The 24,244-nt window shown below is 42.4% G+C and overlaps 3 protein-coding genes and 1 pseudogene across 6 annotated transcripts in view; 2 read left to right on the top strand and 2 right to left on the bottom strand.

Annotated features, from left to right (window-relative positions):
• Positions 1–1,232: 1,232 nt before the first annotated feature.
• On the bottom strand, positions 1,233–5,497 carry LOC139420971 (uncharacterized). Of its 4 annotated transcripts, XM_071171416.1 has the most exons (4): positions 5,211–5,468; positions 2,497–2,981; positions 2,088–2,183; positions 1,233–1,962 (listed from the first exon to the last, which is right to left on the bottom strand). In XM_071171416.1, the coding sequence occupies exons 1-4, from the start codon at positions 5,452–5,454 to the stop codon at positions 1,444–1,446; spliced, it is 1,344 nt and encodes a 447-aa protein (XP_071027517.1). In that variant the 5' UTR covers positions 5,455–5,468; the 3' UTR covers positions 1,233–1,443. The 4 variants fall into 4 exon arrangements, 2 of the variants coding, with proteins under 2 accessions (XP_071027517.1, XP_071027518.1); XR_011635573.1 differs by having other exon boundaries at positions 2,088–2,981; positions 5,211–5,479; XR_011635574.1 differs by having other exon boundaries at positions 2,157–2,981; positions 5,211–5,479.
• A 1,275-nt stretch (positions 5,498–6,772) lies between these two features.
• Positions 6,773–7,429, top strand: LOC139422499 (heat shock 70 kDa protein-like; annotated as a pseudogene).
• A 1,879-nt stretch (positions 7,430–9,308) lies between these two features.
• On the top strand, positions 9,309–19,761 carry LOC139421006 (rabaptin, RAB GTPase binding effector protein 2). Its single transcript, XM_071171471.1, has 12 exons — positions 9,309–9,488; positions 10,219–10,380; positions 10,673–10,755; positions 10,893–11,255; positions 12,829–12,924; positions 13,099–13,197; positions 13,291–13,410; positions 13,507–13,585; positions 13,727–13,738; positions 18,009–18,163; positions 18,350–18,466; positions 18,716–19,761. Exons 1-12 carry the CDS (start codon positions 9,452–9,454, stop codon positions 18,818–18,820), a joined length of 1,428 nt encoding a protein of 475 aa, XP_071027572.1. The 5' UTR covers positions 9,309–9,451; the 3' UTR covers positions 18,821–19,761.
• Positions 19,762–20,480: 719 nt separating this feature from the next.
• The window catches only part of LOC139420951 (ATPase sarcoplasmic/endoplasmic reticulum Ca2+ transporting 1), a 31,180-nt gene continuing 27,416 nt past the window's right edge, over positions 20,481–24,244 (bottom strand). Inside the window, exon 25 of the mRNA XM_071171385.1 lies at positions 20,481–20,831. Coding sequence (XP_071027486.1) covers positions 20,794–20,831 — 38 coding nt within the window. The 3' untranslated portion in view covers positions 20,481–20,793. The remainder of the gene's footprint in view (positions 20,832–24,244) is intronic.

Raw genomic sequence — 24,244 nt, 5'->3', positions numbered from 1 at the left:
AGTAGGTAACCGGCTATGCAGCCTCAAAGACAAGAAAAGGCACACAAAAAGGGCAAGGACATAATTTCTAACCAGTGTATGTCTTTCTACCATTGGGGCCCAGGATAGTGGAAGTGGCTTCTATAGCGTTATACCTGCCTCCATAAGGATACTGAGTGAGTGCTGCACTGTCCTCCTAGGCACCCTGGCTACCTATTTAGCGATTTATGGATACATTTATTAATATGCTACACCCGCATGCCCTGTTTTTTAATGTAATAATGCACTGTTGTGTGTTTTAAATTAAAGTGTGCTTGATGTATCTGACAGCACAAATTAAATTCCTTCTGGGAAAATAAAGTTAGTCACACATGTTATGTTTTGCTATGAAGTGTTTCCAATAGCCTTAACTTGAATATTGAATCCATTTGTCAAATGAGTGACACAACATGACTGTGCAGTTTATTTCCGCCACAGGCTATTTACTTGTGTACAAGACACATTCTTATTGCTTTTCCATGCTGGCAACACTTGTCTTCTGTGTAGAGGGTCCAAGTGGGAGTGAGGTCAGTGAAGATGAGGGACGTAAAGCAGGGGCAGGAGGAGTTGGCAGTGCAAGCCTATATGTAAGCTGAGCAGGATGTGTTTAAGAGAATGAAATGGAGAGTTAGAGGTATGACATGGGATATTCTATGCTGATAAATGGTGCATTTCTGATCTACCATGACCTATTTACAAATTGGTTTAAATAAGGTTAGGTTAAGGGGGATTAGGGCTTTATGGTTATGTGCTTAATAAACAAATCCCATACTTTACTCTTGAAATATAACTTTCTCAAAATGTCTACTTTATTCTCAAAATTGACTTTGCCTAAATTAAATGTTTTGTTTATTCTCAAAATATTGGCACATAATTTTTTTTTAAAAGTACTACTAATGCAAGAAGAATAAATATCCATGTACCACCACCCATAGATTTCTTTATCTTCACATGGCTCTAATACTCTCCCGTAAAACACAGCCCTTATTTGAAGTGTTTCTAAAATCCCCAATTGGGAAAAACGAATGGTGGAAAAACGATTTGAACCATTTCAGTGTTTGACAACTATGTTATTACCCATACTGTGGTACTCTATTGAGAGAGTTTTGGCTAGCTATTGTCCAATTGAATGGCTCATCAAGGCATGAACTGTGACCAGCCTCCATCACTACTGTAAGCCCAGTATTCTAATAAAAATATAGAATCTAGAGTACTTTTTCATCAACATCTTTGTGTTTTTATTAATAAAATATTCAAATTCATTTATTTTTTTTGTATTTCAAAATGCAGATTCGCATTAAGGTACTGTACAGTGTGACAAACGGGACAATGAGAGTTTCTGTACATACTGTAGGCAGCTGTTTGTAATCACCTCAGCTAGGAAAGGAAGTGATTATGAGAACGGTCTGAAATATGCCTAATTCCTTAGATAAGCGAGAGCAGTCCATGTCCAGACTTCCTCGGTGACCTCAAGTACTCATTTACTCTGTCTTTTATGTTTTTTCGGGTTACATCACTCATGGAAGGAAACTTTTGAGACACAGTGGTCCTGATGAACATTCGGAGGTTCACTGGCAAGCCAAATTTTCCTCGTGATCCATCCCAGTTGGTATTCTGTTCCCACTCGCGGTATCTCTCTTCACTTACGCATGCACGGAATAGCAAAACAGCATAGCGGTCCGGACGGCCCCCGCTGCGGTTGGTGAGCAGTTCGTCATATTCTGGTGTCAGATGAGGAATGGAAATGTCAGGATGTACCTTCGAGCGGTATACATTTGAGCGTTTTGGGTAAAGAGCGCCCTGCTGCTGGGCGTGTGCATATTCCTCCCCCTTCCTCTTTTGGCGCCATGCAATGGAACGGGGCACAGCTGGGCGGTGGAAAGATGGTGAGGAAAGAGTAGGGTCCAGGGACTGGCTTGCTGTGGCAGCAGCGGGGCCTCGATCCTGCAGGACAGACGCAGAATCAGAATACCTAGAAGTAATTCTACTTTAATCTATTCATATACCTTCTCACTGATGGCACTAAATACTCAAGTTACTTTCATGGGATTCCCTTTCATTTAACAGACCTGCTGCCATTTCATTGCTCCATTTTCCCTTATGTGAGTCTTCTGATGTTTTATGAGAGTACCCTTTACCTTACAGCAATCATCACAGACCTGGCACTGGAAAGATTTCTCATCATGAGTCTCCATGTGCAGGTTCAGATTATATTTGCAAGAGACATATGTGCAAAAAAAAAAAAAGAAAAAAAAAGAAGATATTTCCATTTAATCAAATGTGTGTCAACGTTAGTTTCAAGATGATCTATTAAACTTTGTTTTGACTTAAAGCATTCTACACACACACACACACACACACACCACAGGCAGGTTCTCTCTCACTAGCATGCACTCTGGTCATAACAAAAAACGTGGTGTGAAAGGAATCCCCACATAACGTGCCCCAATGAAGACCAGCAGTACCAATTTGACTGACCCGTGCTCTCTTTGATTCCGATGGCTTTGACCCTGATGGAAGCTCTCCACTTGCCACACTGAGGAGTATTCTGTTTTCACACTGAACTGCAGAATAGTGATGAAATGCAGAGAGGGGCTGAGGTTCACTGGTTGGTTCTAATGACATGTAGCCCTCTCCATCAGGTTCTGTTTTGATCTGTTCCGTTGAAGTGCTTGGTAGAGAGGGTCCCTGTTCATATTCCACACTTTGGGTTTGGTAAATATGTGAAGGCTCAGTTGAGACCGGATTCTGGCACAAGCTTTTGACACAAGCAATTGTGAATATAACATTAGGGTCTTTTGACTCCAGAGCATGAAGCTGCTCTCTCCCGTGACTGGTCCTGAGCTCCTGCTCATTAATCTGTGTGGCCTCTGGGTCCTCCTGCCCCAGACTGGGGCTCAACTCCTGTTCACAGTGCTGCTGCTCAGGGGGAACCTTTTCAGAGACAGTGAGCTGCTGTAGGTCTGGAGGAAGGATGAAACGGATGACTAAGTGAATTCAGCTGACAACAATAATAAACCAAGACAACATAATTGTGACCCCCCCCCCCCCCCACACACACCTGAGAAGCTATACATGTACTTGGTTATTTACTTAAAGGATGTATATGAAACAAGTGGTCATGGAGAAGGAAATCCTTCACCAGGCACCACAGTATTGTTTTTCTGTTTACTGATGAAAATGATATCCCTAAAAATGAATCAATAGGAATTTTAAACCAACGGTTTGCAAAGTAGTTTTGAACGTTAGGGACGTTTGGCGTTCTGAAACAATGGACTTTGACATTACTCGAGGGACCAGTCAATCAACTGCAGCATACTAATCAGAAAATGTAGAAATATTTTTCATGAAATCTATAGCTCACCGCCTAATACCAGAATTAAGATGGACCTGCCTATTCATTCATATAGGCATCTGATTCTAGAAATACAAGTATATCTATTTTGAGCATCCATATGCAACATGCCTATATGCTCAATGGCTTGCGGTTCACATTTGCAGTGCTGATCATGCAATGCATGCTAGCAGCCCGGGATACCTTACCTACTTTGGTGCATAATAATCACTGTAGAAAAATGCATCATGAACTCCTTTAGGCCTACTGGAACATGACAGGCAGCCAAAAGGTAGGCTACCTCTTTTTATTACTAGTTATTGATTCATTAAAATGACCGTAGCATTTCTGTTGTCAATACTGCGACCACAATACAGTAGCCTAGTAACTACAGTAGCGTAGTTGAAAGGTGGCTGTAGCAGTGGAGACGAGGGAGCTCAAGTCTATTAGGTTCGTCCAGGTTTGGCCGGGGTAGGCCGTCATTGTAAATAAGAATTTGTTCTTAACTGACTTGCCTAGTTAAATAAAGGTCAAGTAAAAAAATATAGATATATATCTTACAAGCGGCACCTGGCCAATCAATCAGGTGGTTCATTTGAAATGCTCCGTTATTAAAATAAATACATTGTTATGCTCCGTGAAGTAACCCAACAATGTGTACACTGGCATCTTGTCTATTTCAAATCTTCTCTCATTGACAGATAGGTGGGTCCACCCAAAAGTGCCGCATGTCATGATGACACTCACCTGTCTCGATCAACGAGAGAAAATTTGAAATAGACAAAATGGCGGTGTACACATTGTTGGATTACTTCATGAAGTAAAACATTTATTTTAATAAACAGAGCATTTTGTAAATTCCAATGATCCAACTGCAACTGAACACAGACATTTTAGAAGATACATGTAATCCATCCATCTGACGGGTGTGGCACATCTAGAAACTGATTAAACAGCATGATCTTTACACAGCTGCAACTTGTGCTGGGAACCAAAAACGTGCAGTTTTGTCACACAACACAAATGCCACAGATGTCTCAAGTTGATGGAGCGTGCATAGACGTGCTGACTGCAGGAATGTCCACCAGAACTGTTCCACCAGGGAATGTAATGTTCATTTCTCTACCAATGTCTTTTTAAAGAATTTGGCAGCACGTCCAACCTGGCTCACAACCGCAGAACGTGTATGGCGTTGTGTGGACAAGCCGTTTGCTGATGTCAAACGCTGTGAATAGTGCCCCATAATGGTGGTGGGGTTATGGTATGGGCAAACATAAGTGACGGACAACAAACCCAATTGCATTTTATCAATGGCAATTTGAATGCACAAAAATACTGTCTACCATAAGCCGCATCAAACGTTGTTTTAGAGAATTTGGCAGTACGTCCAACTGGCCTCACAACCGCAGCCCACGTGTAACCACACCAGCCCAGGACCTCCACATCCGGCTGAGGTGTATTTCTGCCTGTAATAAGCCCCTTTGTGGGGAAAACTCATTCTGATTGGCTGGGCCTGACTCCTAAGTGGGTGGGTCTATGCCCTCCCATAGCTGCGCCCCTACCCAGTCGTGTGAAATCCATAGAGGGCCTGATTCAACTAAGTAAAACCGTTGAAATTGTTGCATGTCGAGGTTTTTTTTTTTCATATGCCACCAGTTTAGCGACTGTTTTTCTGCAAATGCACGTAAAAAGTAGTTTAAAACAAAGTTTGACTTTTAAAATTAGGTGAAATTAGATTGGTATTGGTTGTGAATAGATCCTGGATGGGTGGTAGTTGTTGTTGAGTTGTTTTCTAACAGTTGTTTTTCCTTTTAAAATGTTTCATATACACACATTTTAATCAATTAACGTTACTAACCCGATCTATGCAACTTTATATCTGGTTTAAGAACGATATCAAGCAGCCTCCGTAGCTTCTCGTTCTCCTCCTTAGAACGATAGATTTCTTCCTGGTACTCTGCCACCGTTTTTTCAACAGCCCCAAATATTTCATCAGCAACTGCTGTTAATCGTTCATTGAGAAGCACTCTCAGCAACGATATTTTAGCCATTTTCGCAGAATGAAAGTCGTTGTTCTGTCCTGTCCGAACAGAATTCCACATGTACTCTCTTGCTACCGAACAGCACAAAACAATGAAGTGTGCGCATGCTCTGTTTCTCGTTCATCCACTGAGCGGCTTGACAGAAGTTTCATTACCGCCACCTGCTGTGGAGTTTGTGTAATGGGTGATCTGATTCAACCGTGGTGTCCATAAAGCGACTAATAGCAAATACTTTAAATGAATTGATCCATGAGTAATAATAATAATTGCCTTTAGATGTTATTCCACGTTGGACACTTAAGCAATAAGGCCCGTGGGGGTGTAGTATATGGCCAATATACGATGTATTATGGCTGTTCTTATGTACAACGCAACGCAGAGTGCCTGGACACAGCGCTAACTGTGGAATATTGGCAATCCCTCACAAATCCCCAAGGTGCGTTATTGCAATTATTGCTATTATAAACTGTTTACCAATGTAATTAGGTATACGGTCTGATAGAACATGGCCTTCAGCCAATCAACATTCAGGGCTCAAACCCCCCAGTTTATAATAGTAAATTATTCATTTGTCAAAGTTCATGGCACAAATATTCTTCCACAAGTAATTCTGGACAGGTCTCCGTGCTTCTGTAACCGAAAGACCACTGCACAGGAAGCTGCGCTCTCATTGGTCAGTATAGCAAAGCCCTGCTGTTGCATGAATTTTAAGCCGAGACCTACCCATGTCCGCATCGTTCAGGCCTTACCCAACCTAGGCCCGATTGCTTATGCCAAATTTAAGGCCCAGCCTTGCCCGAAAGCCGATATAAAAAATAACTTACTCCATTAGTGAATCAATTAGCTGCTCCTCTCTGTCTCGCCCGCTCCCTGCACGCTGCTTACTCTGCATACGCTCTGCTTATGGCAGCTCTGGGTGTGTGAGTATCCATAGCAACGTCAGCTCCGCTTGGGCTGCTCTGTTCAATAATGAGACGAGAGAGTAGTTAGCTGAGCAACTTTTCATCACTCTAAACTCCGACAAAACTCAAGGAACATGATTATTTTCTGTGAAATATTCTCTCCCGTTTTTTATTTGATGATTTTAAAGCACTTCTGACACCATGTTATGGTTTTAGTCAGATATGACTGTACTGCGCTGTACAGGCTCGGGCCGGGTAGCAGAGCTCTACAGTGTAGTCAGAGAGTTGAGAAATGTTGAGATATCAAAAGGGATGATATAAATTAATTCAGTTACAAACATCGACTCAATGAGAACACTTAAGAGAGAAGAAAGTAAGTAAAGAGAAGAGCGACCTTAAGCTACTGCCCTATACCTTTCAATGAGACTTCTACATTCACAAACTGTAAGTAACTTTCATTATTTTTATTTTTATAAATGGCTGTAACAATTGGGCTACAGGCTTCATAGAAATATAAAAGTACGCCATTTTGATTGTGTAGACAAAGCCTTAGCTATAACATTATAGTTTGTTAGAATATTTGGTTTGAGCTCTCTGGAATCCCCCCTGCCCCACGAGGAATCCCTCAGCTTGAGGTGCATGACTTTTGACATCGACGCCAATGGCATTCTGAACGTATCAGCGGTAGACAAGAGCAATGGCAAAGAGAACAAGATCACCATCACCAACCACAAGGGGCGGCTCAGCAAAGAGGACATTGAGAGGATGCTGCATGATGCCGACAAATACAAAGCTGAGGATGATGCACAGAGGGAGAAAATAGCAGCCAAGAACCTCCCTGGAGTCGGACACCTTCAATATGAAGAGCAGCGTTGAGGACGACAACGTGAAAGGCAATATCAAGGAGGAGGACAAGAAGAAAGTGGTGGACAGGATGCAACCAGGCCATTTTCTGGTTGGAGGACGACAAAGAGGAGTACGAGCTTCAGCTGAAGGAGCTGGAGAAAGTGTGCCAGCCTATCATTACTAAGCTATACCAGCAATGAGGGATGCCTATAGGCAGCTGTGGAAATCAAGCACGGTCCAGCCCTGGTGCCAGCTCCCAAGGCCCAACCATTGAAGAGATTGACTGAAGTGAGGGACTTGTATAATGGACTTTTCAAAATGCATTAGTACAGTATCACTGAATATGTTTTGCTATTCTGAAAATACTAATTTCTACTGTTTGACATTATAATGCCCTTTTATGGCTCAGAGCTATTCAGGAAGTGTTTATATGTATTGGTTGTACTGTAAAGAGACAGTGGAAAGCACACTGTTGATGTTAATATGTCATTTCATACCGTATTGCATTGCTGGACATTGAACATAAAATGTATTGAAATAAGTTTATTGGTATGTTGGCTGTTGGCTTCTCATCATAGCAGATTCAGTATTCACATATATATATATTTTGGACACAATACCATGAAATATTGTAAACAAAAGTGAAGACATCAAAACTATGAAATAACACATATGAAATCATGTAGTAACAAAGTGTTAAATAAATCAAAATATATTTTATATTTGAGATTCTTCAAAGTAGCCACCCTTTGCCTGATGACAGCTTTGCACACTCTTGGCGTTTTCTCAACCAGCTTCCTGAGGTAGTCACCTGGAATGCATTTCAATTAACAGGTGTGCCTTGTTAAAAGTTAATTTGTGGAATTTCTTTCCTTCTTAATGCGTTTGAGCCAATCAGTTGTGTTGTGGCAAGGTAGGGGTGGTATACAGAATATAGCCCTATTTGATAAAATACCAAGTCCATATTATGGCAAGAACAGATCAAATAATCAAAGAGAAATGACAGTCCATCATTACTTTAAGACATGAAGGTCAGTCAATCCGGCAAATGTCAAGAACTTTGAAAGTTTCTTCAAGTGTAGTTGCAAGATCCATCAAGCACTATGATGAAACTGGCTCTCATGAGGACTGCCACATGAAAGGAAGACCCAGAGTTACCTCTGCTGCTGAGGATAAGTTTATTACTGTTACCAGCCTCAGAAATTGCAGCACAAATAAATGCTTCATAGAGTTCAAGTAACAGACACATCTCAACATCAACTGTTCAGAGAAGACTGTGTGAATCAGGCCTTCATGGTTGAATTGCTGCAAAGAAACCACTACTAAAGGACACCAATAATAGGAAGAGACTTGCTTGTGCCAAGAAACATGAGCAATGGACATTAGACCGGTGGAAATCTGTCCTTTGGTCTGATGAGTCCAAATGTGAGATTTTTGGAGGAGGTGATTTATTTTGAATTCTAGGCACACTTAACCAACATGGCTAACACAACATTCTGCAGCAATACGCCATCCCATCTGGTTTGCTCTTAGTGGGACTATAATTTTATTTTCAACAGGACAATGACCCAACACACCTCCAGGCTGTGTAAGGGATATTTAACCAAGAAGGAGAGTGATGGAGAGCTGCATCAGATGAGCTGCATCAGACTCGATTGAGATGGTTTGGGATGAGTTGGACTGCAGAGTGAAGGAAAAGCAACCAACAAGTGCTCAGCATACGTGGAAACTTTTTCAGTACTGTTGGAAAAGCATTCCAGGTTAACCTGATTGAAAGAATGCCAAGAGGTTGCAAAGCTGTCATCAAGGCAAAGGGTGGCTACTTTGAATAATTGTTTTATTTTTTTTATATTTTTTATTGAACCTTTATTTGTTTAACATTTTTTTGGTTCTACATGATTCTATATGTGTTCTTTCATAGTGTTTATGTCTTCCCTATTATTCAACAATGTAGCAAATAGTAAAAATAAAGAAAACCCCTTGAATGAGTAGGTGTCAAAACTTTTGACTGGTGTAGTACTGTATGTCTTTTCACATATTATCATTCGCTCATCCCATGACAATACGGTAGTTGGAACTGGGAAGAATAAGGGAAAATTCTATCCAGTCGTCCGCATTAGGAAGGATGTTTACGTAATATCCGTAGGCTTAAACCGGGGAAAGTTATTTCCTGAAGTTGACCAGTAGTGAACAAGTCCTGTTTTGAGCTCTCACACCAACCCGACCCCTAAACACACATACAGCAGATTATTTTCACGACTAAGACATTTGGTGCCATTACAGAACAGATCCGACACAAAGGATTGATAATGGAACCGTCGGAGAAATCTCAGAATGACGACACTGGTAAGAATGTCACTTAGCTAACTTAGCCATCAACAAGTGTTTTAGCTAGGCTAGCTTGATTGCTAGCTAACTAACCCTTCGTGATAACCAAATCTCACAAATGCGTGTGCATTTCAGGAATGTAGCTACAGATCACTGAAAATGTACAAAATGTTGCTATTACTAGAGCTGTCACTCTAAGTGAACTCGTTTGACCCTTCTGTTACTGCCACAAAGTCAAAATTGCCTGTATCGTAAAAATGAATGAACGAAAATATATTTTTTGGTCTTAATTTAAGGTTAGTTAGGCATAAGTTTAGCAGTGTAGTTAGGTTGAAAATCTTATTTTTAAGAAGAGAAATTGTAGAAATGGGCAGGGGTTTAGTCATAATAATTATGATTTTGTGGAAACGTCAGTCAACCTAATTAGAAGCTATGGCAGGTGTGTGTGCCAAGGATTGCCGTGTCTCCACTGATACACAGACAAAACAATGTTATCTGTCAGTTCGATTGTCAACAGGTGTTTTATTACATTCATGAATTGCTTTGCATGTGATGTTTTGTAATGTTATTGACATCGGAAGGAATAGCCTGTGTAGTAGGACTAAGTGCAATTGTTTGCATGGTCATGCTTTATCCTGCTCATAAGATACATTGAAGTCAGTGTTGAACTCTATTCACAACCTTGTATTGTCCGATATTCACCATAAACAGATATCTTATGTTATCTCTCGATTTTTCTGCTTGTCAGATGCAATGGAAAGCTTGCAGGCCCAGCTAGCAGGTTGCCGAGCGCAGCTGGAGCACTGGCAGGGCGTGGCGACGATCTGCGAACTAAGCAAACAGGAGGAGCTGGGAGAGCTGCAGAAACAGTGTGACCAGGAGATGCAGTCTCTTCAGGAGGCCCTCAGAGGTCAGAGAGAGATATTAAGTGTGACCAGGAGATGCAGTCAGAGGTGGAAGATACCTTTTCTACATACTAGTGTTTCACTACCATTGTATAGATGGGGCGGGCCCCCTCTCTCTTGTGAGAAAGGTCGCTCCATACCTTCTATTCATCATGCATTCCCAATGGCGGCTATGGTCAAAAGTATTGCACTAGATGGGGAATAGGGTTTCATTTGGGACGCAGATCATGTGTAGGACCCACCTAGATGGCCTGTTATTGTCTGTCATCATCTCATTTCTCTCTCTTCTATTCTCAGAGACGGCTTCTCAGTATGAGGCTAGAATATCTACTCTGCAGTCTGAGCGTGCCCAATGGAGGAGAGCCAGTGTGCAGTCTCAGGTGTGTGTGTGTTCACCTCAATGTTACTAAACCTATTTCCTTGTCTCTGACTCTCTCTCTCTCTCTCTCTCTCTCTGTCTCTGTCTCTGTCTCTGTCTCTCTGTCTCTCTGTCTCTCTCTGTCTCTCTCTCTCTCAGGGCAGTGTAAAGAAGGACAGGTTGGAGGCAGGAGCTATGCAGTCCGAGAGCCAGTCGACAGACTCTCCCACCAATATCCTCAGAGAACCAGGAACGGACGGATGGGATAGCCAACCAGCGGAGGCTGAGGGACCAGGGGAGGGTGAAGGGGCGGGACTGGAGGGCTATTTCTCCCAGAACTGTGACTTCGCTTCTTTCTCCTCCTTCTCCTTGGACACGCCCTCACTGCCACGCCGCCCACCCCCCCAGGAAGACACTGCCTCCCTGGTCTCCACGGGAACCCTGGTGCCCGAGGCCATCTACCTGCCCCCGCCCGGCCACCGCCTGGTCACACACACCGAATGGGATTCGCTTAACACACAGGTGAACACACACACTCTGACATCAATTCACTAAGCAAACAAGTGAGCACTAGCCACAGAAACACACTCCAACTAGGACTTCTACTGAACAAAAATATAAACGCAACATTTTAAGTGTTGGTCCCATGTTTCATGAGCTGAAATAAAAGATCCCAGAAATGTTCCATACACACAAAAAGCTTATTTCTCTCGAATGTTGTGCACACATTTGTTTACATCCCTGTTAGTGAGCATTTCTCCTTTGCCAAGATAATCCATCCACCTGACAGGTGTGGCATATTAAGAAGCTGATTAAACAGCATGATCATTACACAGGTGCTGGGGACAATATAAGGCCACTCTAAAATGTGCAGTTTTCACACAACACAATGTCACAGATGTCTCAAGTTTTGAGGGAGCGTGCAATTGGCATACTGACTGCAAACATTTCCAGCAGAGCTGTTGCCAGATAATTTAATGTTAATTTCTCTACCATAAGCCGCCTCCAACGTCGTTTTAGAGAATTTGGCAGTACGTCCAAACGGCCCCACAACCGCAGACCACGTGTAACCACACCAGGCCCTCCACATCTGACTTCACCTGCGTGGTTGTCTGAGACAAGCCACCCAGACAGCTGATGAAACTGTAGGTTTGCACAAACTAAGAATTTCAGCACAAACTGTCTGAAACCGTCTTCGGGAAGTTCATCTGCTTGCTCGTCGTCCTCACCAAGGTCTTTGCCTGAATGCAGTTTGGCGTCGTAACCAACTTTAGTGGGCAAATGCTCACCTTCAATGACTACTGGCACGCTGGAGAAGTGTGCTTGTCATGGTTGAATCATGGTTTCAACTGTACCGGGCTGGTGGCAGACAGCGTTTATGGCGTTGTGTGGGCAAGCGGTTTGCTGAGGTCAACATTGTGAACAGAGTGCCCTGTGGTGGTGGGGTTATGGTATGGCAGGTATAAGCTACGGACAACGAACACATTTGCATTTTATTGATGGTCATTTGAATGCACAGAGATACCTTGACGAAATCCCGAGGGCCATTGTCGTGCCATTCATCCGACAACATATATACGACAGAGTGTTCCAGTTCCCGCAAATAACCAGCAACTTTGCACAGCCATTGAAGAGTGGGACAACATTCCACAGACTACAATTAACAGGTTGATAAACTCTACGAAGGAGATGTGTCGCGCTGCATGAGGCAAATGGTGGTCATACCAGATAGTGACTGGTTTTCAGAAGAAAGGTTAGGTTATCTCTGTGACCGACAGATGCATATCTGTATTCCCAGTCATGTAAAATCCATAGGTTAGGGCCTAATGCATTTATTTAAATTGATTGATTTTGTAATGTTATTTTGCTATAACTCAGTAAAATGTTTGAAATGGTTGCATGTTCTATTTATTTTTGTTAAGTGTACTTAAAGCCTGTTAAAACAGTCAAACACCAACGTTGTCTATCAAACAGGTGAGCCAAACTTTACAGGTTTGGAGTGGACTCATGACGTCTGATGTGGTGTGGACTCATTATCTCTGATGTGGTCTGATGTGGACTCGTGGCGTCTGATGTGGTGTGGTCTGATGTGCAGGTTGAGGAGCTGAAGGGAGAGCTGAGTCGACTGAGGGACGAGAGGACCGAGCTGGAGAGCGAGCTGGACACACAGACTACCGAGACACACAAACACGTACTCCCACATTTACACACATGGCATATATTGTATATTGAGAAGCGTCAGTTATCCACGGAATTGAATGTGAATGTTACTGTGTGTGTGTGTGTGTGTGTGTGTGTGTGTGTGTGTGTGTGTGTGTGTGTGTGTGTGTGTGTGTGTGTGTGTGTGTGTGTGTGTGTGTGTTAGGTCTCAGTTCTCCAGACTCAGGTTCAGACCTCAGAGGCCCTCCTACAGGAGCTACAGAAATCTTTCAACCAATCACAGAATGCCGTCCATAGCAGGCTGGTGAGTGACAGGCACCTGGTCCAACCAGGGAGGAGGGGGATGAGGTCCATGTGTGTGTTTGAGGTGTTTTGTGTGTGTGTGTTGTGTTCCCAGGCGGAGCTGTCTCTCTCTCAGAGGAGGGTGTGTAGCGAGCTGTCCAGGCTAAAAGGGGAGGAGATCGAAGAGACTGATGGGGCAGGGGACACCAACACACCCCTTGGTCCTACACTACAGGTGCAGTTTGTGTGTGTGTATTCATACAGTCAAGAATCATTGAAATACATAGAAAACATACTATTACTGTATGCTCTACTGTACTCCCACCTGTAGGGGGCACACAGTGAAGAGAGGCTGCTTATTGAGATCGTCAACCTAAAGGAACAACTGGAGACCCGCGTGGAGGAGAGCGGTCTGTTCATCTGCCTTTCCTTCGCAATTTCTTTGTGTCTTTGTTTCTTTCTTTGTGTTGATAAGTGTAATAGAAACTGCCAGTTGTATGTTGGTTTTTAACCATTCTCTCTTTCTCTCTTCCCTGGTACTGCCGCAACAGAAGTTTTACAAGGTGAGTGGACATTGGGGTGGGTGGGTGGGTGTGTGTGTGTGTGTGTGTGTGTGCGCGAGAGAGAGAATTAGAAAATTGTGTGGTAAAGAAGGCCATAGGAATTAATCCGTGTGTGTAATACACAGGCAGTTGATAACAGGCGTTGACCGTAGTAAACTCATGGGGTGTGTTCGAGTAGTTAGGCTAATGAAGCCAACTTTAGACGAAAGTCTACGAAGTTGGGGGAGGTCCATCTGCCACAGCCGAGTCGGACACTGTAGTGGTTTTCCAACAGCAAAGCTCAGATCAACATGGCAGTGTCAACATAGCTGCTATTTTTAAGAAAGGTCTAAATAAACTTTTCTTTACCCATAATATCACACACTCACAAACTGAAAACATAACATACTTTCTTTCTGAAGTGCCTTCAGAAAGTATTCATACCCCTTTACTTTTTCCACATATTGTTGTGTTACAGCCTAAATTTAAAATGTATAAAATTTAGATGTATTTTCACTGGCCTACGCACAATACCCTGTAATGTCAAAGTGGAATTAGGTATTTTGACATTTGTACAAATTAATAAAAAATGTAAATGTACCACCTGGATTCGGTCCTATGTTGCAACATTATAAATTGTGTTTTAAAATATTTTTTTTACGTTCGATAAAAGTAGAGACTCAGCGCAAGAACATGGTATATCTCACACTGCAGTTCAGGAACAATGGAAAATAACCCCACGTTTGAGAAAATGGCCGGTGAATGTTTCAGTACACCTGGAGAGCTCTTCTTTGTCCACACCCATTCAGCATCGTTCACACCCGCTTAAGCCTTAGCCCCACCCATCTCTTTAAGGATTCACATGTGAGGCCATGTGCTAAAGCAAGTGAATATGGCAGTGTAGTAAATGACCCAAGATTTCTAGATTAAAAGGGGTGAAAGTAGTAGCAAAAAGTAGTAGTAAAAATACACTATCTAGTCTTTGGTCTATATCCTAATCTGACTTTGGTGCAGGTCATCTTGATCTTCACATTACCGTCTCTGGTAAACACACACTATATCAAATAAAATCAGTTTATTTGTCACATGCACAGGATACAGAAGTTGTAAATGGTACAGTGAAATGGTTACTTGCATAGGAGAGTCTTTTGTTTAGACATTTAGCTAGCTAGCTAAACAATAAACAATGATCCCAACTCATACTACCATGCATGATTCTGCAAGTAGCTAAAGATAACCAACTAGGTTCAATGACATTGGGCTATAACTAACAATGCAAATGGCTTTCTGAGATACAAATATTGTTACTACACAGATCATACATGTAACATTAGCTAGCCAGCCAGCCATCTATCTAGCTAACCGTACACTTTAACTTGCAATGAAAACCATTTTCTGACAAAATTACAGACTTGTAATAACTGAAAATGTAGCTAGACTCTTACCCATGTACATGGATGAACGCTTCTCCCTCTGTCATGAATGCCATGGTTGCCCTTAGTTTAAAGATGTAATCCAGAGACAGGTGTTTTATACAATAGCCTTTTTGACTCTCCGCATTTGGCAATCATCTCTCTGCTTCAACCGGGCATTCCACTGATTTCAAAGCTCGGTCAACGTGAGAACAACACTGTTGATTGCCGTTTCTTCCCCCATCATGGTCATCAGAAGACGACAATGTCTGGTTCAATGAAAATGTGTTTACCTAAATCAGGGATTTTCTCAACCTCGGATCATTTTCAGAGTCGGCATCGCGCAATCGTCCTCCAGAAAGTAGTCCATCACAACTTTTTCCCACTGATCTTAGTCGATAGCGCTATTAACTTCAGAGCAGCAATGCAACACTTTTTCAGTTCTTTCTGATATCTTTAAAAAAAATCTGCTATAGAAAGGATTATCCAAACATTACTGAGCAGCTTATGTTATATACAGAAGCATGCTACAATGGCAGACCTATCTGAACTCATCTCTTGGCATGGCCAGCCCGTCTATCTCAGCAATTCATGGCTAGCGGGAAGGTTCCTGTATTTTCCTGTGGCTAAACCAACTAGGCTAGTAATTGAACAATTGTATTCTTATTTACAGATGGCATGCAAGTTTGTTATTAAGGCACATGAAAGTTCACATGTTCCAGAAGGCATTTCTGCCCCAAAATGCATTTTTATTATTTTTATTATTATTTTTTAAATGCCTCTAATGTGAACTAGTGACGTGCGACATGCGCCTAACTTCTTGAAACAGGTCACAAAAGTCAATAAGTATTCAACCCCTTTGTTATGGCAAGTCTAAATAAGTTCAGGAGTAAAGAATTTGCTTAACAATAATAAGTTGCATGGACTCAGTCTGTGCAATAATAGTGTTCAATAACCCCCTACAGTCAATCTGCACCTCCCGGAAAGTCCGGGCTCTGGCTGGGCTACACAAGGATATTTTTTTTTTTTTTTTTTGTCAAGGACTTTATCATTGATTTATAGATTTCTCATGGGGGGAAAAACAATTGAATCAATTTTAGAATAAGGCTGTAACGTAACAATGTGGAAAAAGAGAAGGGGTCTGAATACTTTCCGAATGCACTGTAGATGTTGGTCGTTTTGACGCCCACAAGACTTGTCTGAAGCCCGGTACCAGTTAAAAATATTAATGGAAGTATATATGGAAGTAGTTTAGTGCCAGGTTTTTTGTTAAATATGGGTCTCAATTTTTATTTATTTTTTCCTGATCTTTCATCTTTCTCAGATATTGGGCAGACACTTTATTTTATCAAATAAGATATAAAGAATTATCTAAAATTCTAAATCAAAAAGCTAAATGATCCTTGGTATGACCATCTTAAAACAATTCCACATGTTACCTATTTGACAGAATTAAAAGAATGAAGTGTACAGAATAAAACAAATTTAAAAACATGCATCCTGTTTGCATCAAGGCATGAAAGTAATACTGAAAACAAATGTGGAAAGGCAATTCACTTTTTGGCCTGAATACAAAGTCTTATGTTTGGCGCAAATCCAATAGAACACATTACTGAGTACCACTCTCCATATTTTCAAGCATAGTGGTTGCTACATCATGTTATGTGTATGCTTGTAATTGTTAAAGACGGGGGCATTTTTCAGGATAAAAAAGATAAATAGAATGGAGCTAAGCACAGGCAAAATCCTAAAGAAAAACCTGGTTCAGTCTGCATTCCACCAGACACGTGGAGTGAATTCAACTTTCAGCAGGACAATAACCTAAAACACGAGGCCAAATCTACACTGGAGTTGCTTACCAAGAAGACAGTGAATGTTCCTGAATGGCTGAGTTACAGTTATGACTTAAATCTGCTTGAAAATCTCTGGCAAGACTTGAAAATGGGCAAATGTTGTACAAACCAGCTGTGCAAAGCGCTTAGAGCAGTAGTGTCAAAACTCATTCCATGGAGGGCTTAATGTATGCTTGTTTAATTTATTCTTTCAATTAAGACCTAGACAACCAGATGAGGGGAGTTCCTTACTAATTAGTGACCTTAATTCATCAATCAAGTACAAGGGAGGAGCGAAAACACTAGCCCCCCCCCCCCCCCCCCCCCCTGGAATGAGTTTGACACGTGGCTTAGAGACTTACCCAGAAAGACTCACTGCTGTTATCGCTGCCAACGTTGTTTCTAACATGTATTGACTCGGGTGTGAATACTTATGTACGTTAGATATTTCTGTATTTAATTATCTATACATTTCCTAAATAAAAAATTCACTTTTTCATTATGGGGTATTGTATGTAAATGGGTGAGAAAATCCATTTTGAATTCAGGCTGTGACACAACAAAATGTGGAATAAATCAAGAGATATGAATACTTTCTGAAGCTATTGTATAATGCATTTGTCAGAGTTCTCAAATATCACTTTCATTTGTATCCCCTGTAGCTTTAGAGTCGCGGCAAAGCTGGTTCCTGTTTCAGTCACGTCTTTGGTCGAGTCCGCGTGGGTCAAACAAAAACACTGATTGGTTGACAAGTAGTGCCAACCAGTTGCCAGGCAATGGCTGTATGGTGCCATCGGTGAAAAGCAACTGCAGAAATTGAAGGAGACTATATCAAAAACCGCATGACCTTAGATCACATGGTTTTTCATGCAGTTCAGGCAGTTATCCACATAATGCATTTTTGAAAGGCGGTGACTTGACAAAACGTATCCGCTCCAACAAGCCCATTGTCTTTCCCTTGTGAAATAGGTCGTCTGACCTCAACGGGACTTCCTTGATAAATAAACGTTCAGTAAAAATAGTCCTGTTGACCTTTGCCCTCTGCAGTGCAGCTGTCCAGTCTGAAGACCGAGATGGAGCGGGTCCAGTGTCAGAAAGAGAAGCTGCAGTTGGAGCTACAGACCTGTCGCACCGAGCTACAAGGCCTCAAGGTGGCGCTCTCACACCTACAGGGAGACAGCAAGACTCTAACCCATGACAAGGTACTGTACAGGGGGACCAGGGATAGAGGTGTGTGCGTGCGTCTGTCTGTCCGTGTTATACCTTTTGTGTACTTATCTTTCCTACTTTGGGAACACTTAACATGTTACTGTACCTTTCTCTCTTTATCTCTCTCTCCTTACCCTTACCATTCTCACTCACTCCCTTTCTATCTATCTATCTCCCAGGCGTCCCTCCAGCAACAGTGTTTGGAGCTGCGTAGCCAGATCATCAGTATGCGTTCTCAGGTGGACACCAGCCAGACGGTGCAGAGGGACTTTGTCCAGCTTTCGCAGTCACTGCAGGTATAGTAGATTGGTCTTGATTCAGGACCAGCCCACTCATGGTGTATTCACATTGAGTTGGTTTATGTTAGTTTACAGCACTGATCTAGGACCAGTCCAGCTGGATTTCGGTCCATAGTCAAATGCCTTCCTCATGGTCTCTCTCTCTCTCTCTCTCGCTTTCTCTTCTCTTACTCCACCCCCTCCCCCTCTCTCTCTCCCTCTCTTTCCCCCCCTCCTTCTCTCTCTCCCTTCATCCCTTTCTTCTAGGTGAAGCTGGAGTTGATCCGTCAGGCTGAAACTCTGGACCAGGTCAGGGACATCTTGGAGGAGGGGCTTCCTGAAGAGGGTGCCCCGCCCACTGGTGCCACGTGAGTCTATCAGAGCAACACAACAGAGCCAAAGCGACGGGAGAAACAAGAAATATTCCAAGGGTGACCAATAAGAATGCGGCTGGACATGAAGTGCAACAGTAACCACAGAGAAAGATTTGACCACTATCATGACTATGCCCACGTTGAAGAGGAGTGGGCTGAGCAAGGAGCTGTGCATAATCACTGATACAAATCAGCTTGCATTTCAGACAACTCCTAATGAGAATCAGATCTGTGCTGGCCTTGCTCAGGCCAGTTCTCTCCAACATTGGGAATCACCACCTCCGCTTGTAATGTGACTTGGAATATTTGTACTTTGGAGCTGTTCAATGATGTTCTGATTATTATTTTTTTGGTTGCACCTCGACTCATGTTGCTTGAGCGCCCTCCATCTTTCCATATTTGAGAGTTTTTAAAATGTATTTTCTCATGTTCAATGACCAAACACTCATTCTATGACCAAACTTAACCCCCTTTTTTAAAACTGGACCTATTGAGAGAACTTGAATATTGGATTGTATTCACACCCGAGTCAATACATGTTAGTATTGGAGTTCCTGACTTGACATTCCCGCTAGTCAGATGTGACGAGAAACAGTCCGTTACTGCTTTAGTGGACGTCACTAAAAGGCAATATGTTGAGAAAAGGCCAGTATCTACTACTGTAAGTTATACTGTATTATGATACTTCTGACTCATGTAAATACACATGCATACACACACACCCACCTCTCAGGACTTCCGACCGTTGATACCAGCGAGTAACACTAACAACCCTGTTCCAAACCACTCTGACACAATTACCATCTTTACCTTTTTTAGACTTGACCATGTTTTTAAATGAAGAGAAAGAGATAAACCTGTAAAAAATAATATGAATGAATTTGGCATTCTCTCTTGTTGATACTAATTGCCGTAATATATAAATATACATTGAAAGACTACTCTTTGCAGGATCATGTTCTTCTTGTGTAATTGTTTGCGGAGAGAGCGGTGTGTGTGTGTGTGTGGGTTAACCCTGTTAAACAGCCGGGAAGCATGGATCCCTTAGCACATGAAAACCCTGGAGTCCTTCCACATAAAGTGCCTCCAGAAGATTCTCGTTGTTACCTGGCAGGACAGAATACCCCACACCGAGGTACTGAAACGGGCTGGCAGTGGTAGCATGCAGTCCACCTTAAACAATCACCAACTAAGATGGCTTGGTCATGTCATCCGCATGCCAGAGGGCCGACTGCCAAACGAAAGTGCTCAATGGTCACATGAAGGCCAACGCTCTGTTGTTGGCCAGAAGAAGCGGATGCAGGACCGAATTAAAACCACTCTAAAGAGGTGCAAGATCAATCCATCCAGTATAGAGGACCTAGCCACCTGCCAAACGTTCTGGCGCTCTCATTGTGCAATGGGCATCAGGAGTGTGCATTCGTCCTCCATACATCTGGAGGCAAAGCGTGCAGAGGCATGCTAACAGGGCTATTCCTCCCCCCTCCAACCAAGCTTTCACATGCCCGGTCTGCAGCCGCAGCTGTAAAACCATGATTGATCTCCACAGCCACCAAAGGACTCCAAAGTAAAGGAGAAGATGCTTCTCATCGACCGTAAGTAAGTGAGATACTGGGAATAAAACCAAAACTAATAACAATTAAACAGCCACACTCGCATTCTTTTAATACAGTTTTATTTTTTAAGAATAGTCAGAATAATTTGAATATATTGTTCATGTTCATAACGCTTACCTATATATATTAACTTTATTTCAATACATACACAAAGGAAAAAAGTGTTTATTTGCACATTTTTTTTTGTTTGTTCGTTTTTATAATTTTTTTCTGGTGGCTTTTGTATGTTTCATTCTTTGAGCTTGTCAAAAAAAAAATCTCACTTCTAGTGACGGTCTGCGCTCTCGTTTCTGGGAAGCGCTTCCACCATTTTCTCTTCTCATTCTTTTCTCTCCTTTATACTCCTCGTGTTCTTTTAGTCCCACTTCTTGCTTACTAGATTGTCATCAGCAACTGCATGGGAAAGAAAATGGCTGTCATTTTCAGGGTATTGGCAACCGGATGAGGTAGGACTAGACTCAAGTCCCAAATTGAGCACTAGCCCCCAGGGATCAATTTGGAGGATAGGTATAAGCAATATGGGGAACATTCCAACCCAGCCTAAAAATGACCATATTTTGAATTAATTACAACCCTTTTAGATCTACATGAAGTACTATTGATTGATGTGGAGTTGGGCATGCATCTATTATTCTGGCCATTTTAGTTATATATTAGTACGGCTCAATTTACGTTATCCAACACTTATATACTCAACACCAAATATTGGTGGTTCTGTAGAGCATGGCGCTTCCAACGGCAGGATTGTGAATTCCCAGGGGCCACCCACATAAAATGTATGCACGCATGACCAAGTTGTTTTGGATACGTGTCCGCTAAATGATACCAATATTTTTACTATGTTCATTAAAAAAACTGACTTTTCCATACAATCATAGGCTACTTACTGTATGTTGACCGTAGTTAAATGTTAATATTGGAGATGTTTTATATTAAGTTAAAACTGCAATGGCTAACCTTATCCCCAACCATGATCTTGCTGGTGGAAGAGTACACAAAGGCAATTACTACCTAAATGGGACATTATAGCCATAAAATTAGACAAACTTTAAGCAGTATGGGGATACATAGAAACCTGTAGGAAGACACTCACACATAGACTTTAGTGAAAACATGTAAGAGTGGGTATTATATATTATCAGTGTAAATTCAGTGTTGACACCATCTAGACACAAAATACAAAACCATTGATTCATAAACAAAGTGAAAACAGGAAGGAAGCCAAGGCAGTGGCAGGTATAGGAAAAGTGGGGGAGATAAATCATTGTTATTATGAAATACTTTGCAATTAAATAGATTCATATTTAGAATTGAAGCAAGTATGAAAGTCTGGATCAATATTCACTCTAAGCTGTTTGCGTGCGCGGCCACGCACCACCGCCAGGACTGCCATGCAGAAGAAATGCCAGCCCGCACAGAGATGCAAGAGATTAATCTTCACTATCAGCCACTTTCAATGCAACAAACCAAAACAAATCTAAGATTGAGTCTGTGATTTTGTTGTAGACAAAGCCACAGCTAGCCTGGGCAGCTGGTAGTGGGCTCTCGATCGTAACCTCAACTACAGTACGTACAGTGGTGGAAAAAGTACCCTATTTGTCATACTTGAGTAAAAGTAAAGATGCCTTTTTAATAGAAAATTACTCAAGTAATAGTGAAAGTCATCCAGTAAAATACTACTTGAGTCAAAGTATTTGGTTTTAAATATACTTAAGTATCAAAAGTTAATGTATAAATTATTTATAATTCCTTAAGCAATCCAGACGGCACCATTTTTTATTTTTTTATTACGGATACCCAGGGGCATGCTACCAACAAAAAAAACTTTACTTTAGTACTTTAAAGTATTTTTACATCACTGCTACAGTACACATTATTCCACAACTCCAAAACTGCCAAACAACCCAGTGTGCTTTGTGTGTGCAATAAACTCAAGTATTGGATTCCTGCTCCTCATTCCTCTAACATCCTGACTAATATACAATAGCGGTAGCAACAGTCTTAAACCTAATTTACAGTCCACCCTAGAGCCTTGTCTTCAATTGGTCAGCAATGGGGTGTTACTGCTTCCTATACAAGAGCATCATGTAAAAACGTTTTTTAAAAGACTGCATTGAACACCCCATATAGGCTACTGTAGGCTATATCATAGAAATCAAAATTGTTGGTAGGCCACTGATAGGCATTATGCTCAAATAGCCACGATATCCTATTGGCTGCTGTCTAAAATTGTAAGGGTACAGCCTCAGTGTTCACTGTAAACAATGCGCCGGAAGTTGCACAGAATTCTCACAACATTCAAGTTTCCACTCGCAAGACCTGACATTTGCCCAGGGCCCAAAATAGAGGGAACATTTCTGTGGATATTACAGGATATTATTACAAGGAATAATATACACTGCTCAAAAAAAAGGGAACACTTAAACAACACAATGTAACTCCAAGTCAATCACACTTCTGTGAAATCAAACTGTTCACTTAGGAAGCAACACTGATTGACAATAAATTTCACATGCTGTTGTGCAAATGGAATAGACAACAGGTGGAACTTATAGGCAATTAGCAAGACACCCCCAATAAAGGAGTGGTTCTGCAGGTGATAACCACAGACCACTTCTCAGTTCCTATGCTTCCTGGCTGATGTTTTGGTCACTTTTGAATGCTGGCGGTGCTTTCACTCTAGTGGTAGCATGAGACGGAGTCTACAACCCACACAAGTGGCTCAGGTAGTGCAGCTCATCCAGGATGGCACATCAATGCGAGCTGTGGCAAGAAGGTTTGTTGTGTCTGTCAGCGTAGTGTCCAGAGCATGGAGGCGCTACCAGGAGACAGGCCAGTACATCAGGAGACGTGGAGGAGGCCATAGGAGGGCAACAACCCAGCAGCAGGACCGCTACCTCCGCCTTTGTGCAAGGAGGAGCAGGAGGAGCACTGCCAGAGCCGTGCAAAATGACCTCCAGCAGGCCACAAATGTGCATGTGTCTGCTCAAACGGTCAGAAACAGACTCCATGAGGGTGGTATGAGGGCCCGACGTCCACAGGTGGGGGTTGTGCATACAGCCCAACACCGTGCAGGACGTTTGGCATTTGCCAGAGAACACCAAGATTGGCAAATTCGCCACTGGCGCCCTGTGCTCGTCACAGATGAAAGCAGGTTCACACTGAGCACATGTGACAGTCTGGAGACGCCGTGGAGAACGTTCTGCTGCCTGCAACATCCTCCAGCATGACCGGTTTGGCGGTGGGTCAGTCATGGTGTAGGGTGGCATTTCTTTGGGGAGCCGCACAGCCCTCCATGTGCTCGCCTGACTGCCATTAGGTACCGAGATCCTCAGACCCCTTGTGAGACCATATGCTGGTGCGGTTGGCCCTGGGTTCCTCCTAATGCAAGACAATGCTAGACCATGTGGCTGGAGTGTGTCAGCAGTTCCTGCAAGAGGAAGGCATTGATGCTATGGACTGGCTCGCCCGTTTCCCAGACCTGAATCCAATTGAGCACATCTGGGACATCATGTCTCGCTCCATCCACCAACATACTGTCCAGGAGTTGGCAGATGCTCTAGTCCAGGTCTGGGAGGAGATCCCGCAGGAGACCATCCGCCACCTCATCAGGAGCATGTCCAGGCGTTGTAGGGAGGTCATACAGGCACGTGGAGGCCACACACACTACTGAGCCTCATTTTGACTTGTTTTAAGGACATTACATCAAAGTTGGATCAGCCTGTAGTGTGATTTTCCACTTTCATTTTGAGTGTGACTCCAAATCCAGACCTCCATGGGTTGATAAATTTGATTTGCATTGATAA

This window comes from Oncorhynchus clarkii, chromosome 12 (assembly GCF_045791955.1).
Source record: "Oncorhynchus clarkii lewisi isolate Uvic-CL-2024 chromosome 12, UVic_Ocla_1.0, whole genome shotgun sequence".
Taxonomy (NCBI): domain Eukaryota; kingdom Metazoa; phylum Chordata; class Actinopteri; order Salmoniformes; family Salmonidae; genus Oncorhynchus; species Oncorhynchus clarkii.
This window is presented reverse-complemented; position numbering and strand designations above follow the sequence as displayed.

Bases quoted from the DNA above. Each gene is read 5' to 3' on its own strand.
- LOC139421006 (XM_071171471.1), top strand. From the start codon at position 9,452: ATGGAACCGTCGGAGAAATCTCAGAATGACGACACTG. The intron at 9,489-10,218 runs GTAAGAATGTCA...TCTGCTTGTCAG, and splicing joins ATCTCAGAATGACGACACTG to ATGCAATGGAAAGCTTGCAG. The intron at 18,467-18,715 runs GTATAGTAGATT...CCTTTCTTCTAG, and splicing joins AGCTTTCGCAGTCACTGCAG to GTGAAGCTGGAGTTGATCCG.
- LOC139420971 (XM_071171416.1), bottom strand. From the start codon at position 5,454: ATGTGGAATTCTGTTCGGACAGGACAGAACAACGACTTTCATTCTGCG. The intron at 2,184-2,496 runs GTCAGTCAAATT...AAATCTTTCCAG, and splicing joins CGGAATCAAAGAGAGCACGG to TGCCAGGTCTGTGATGATTG. The intron at 1,963-2,087 runs GTCTGTTAAATG...TCTGTCCTGCAG, and splicing joins GAGCAATGAAATGGCAGCAG to GATCGAGGCCCCGCTGCTGC.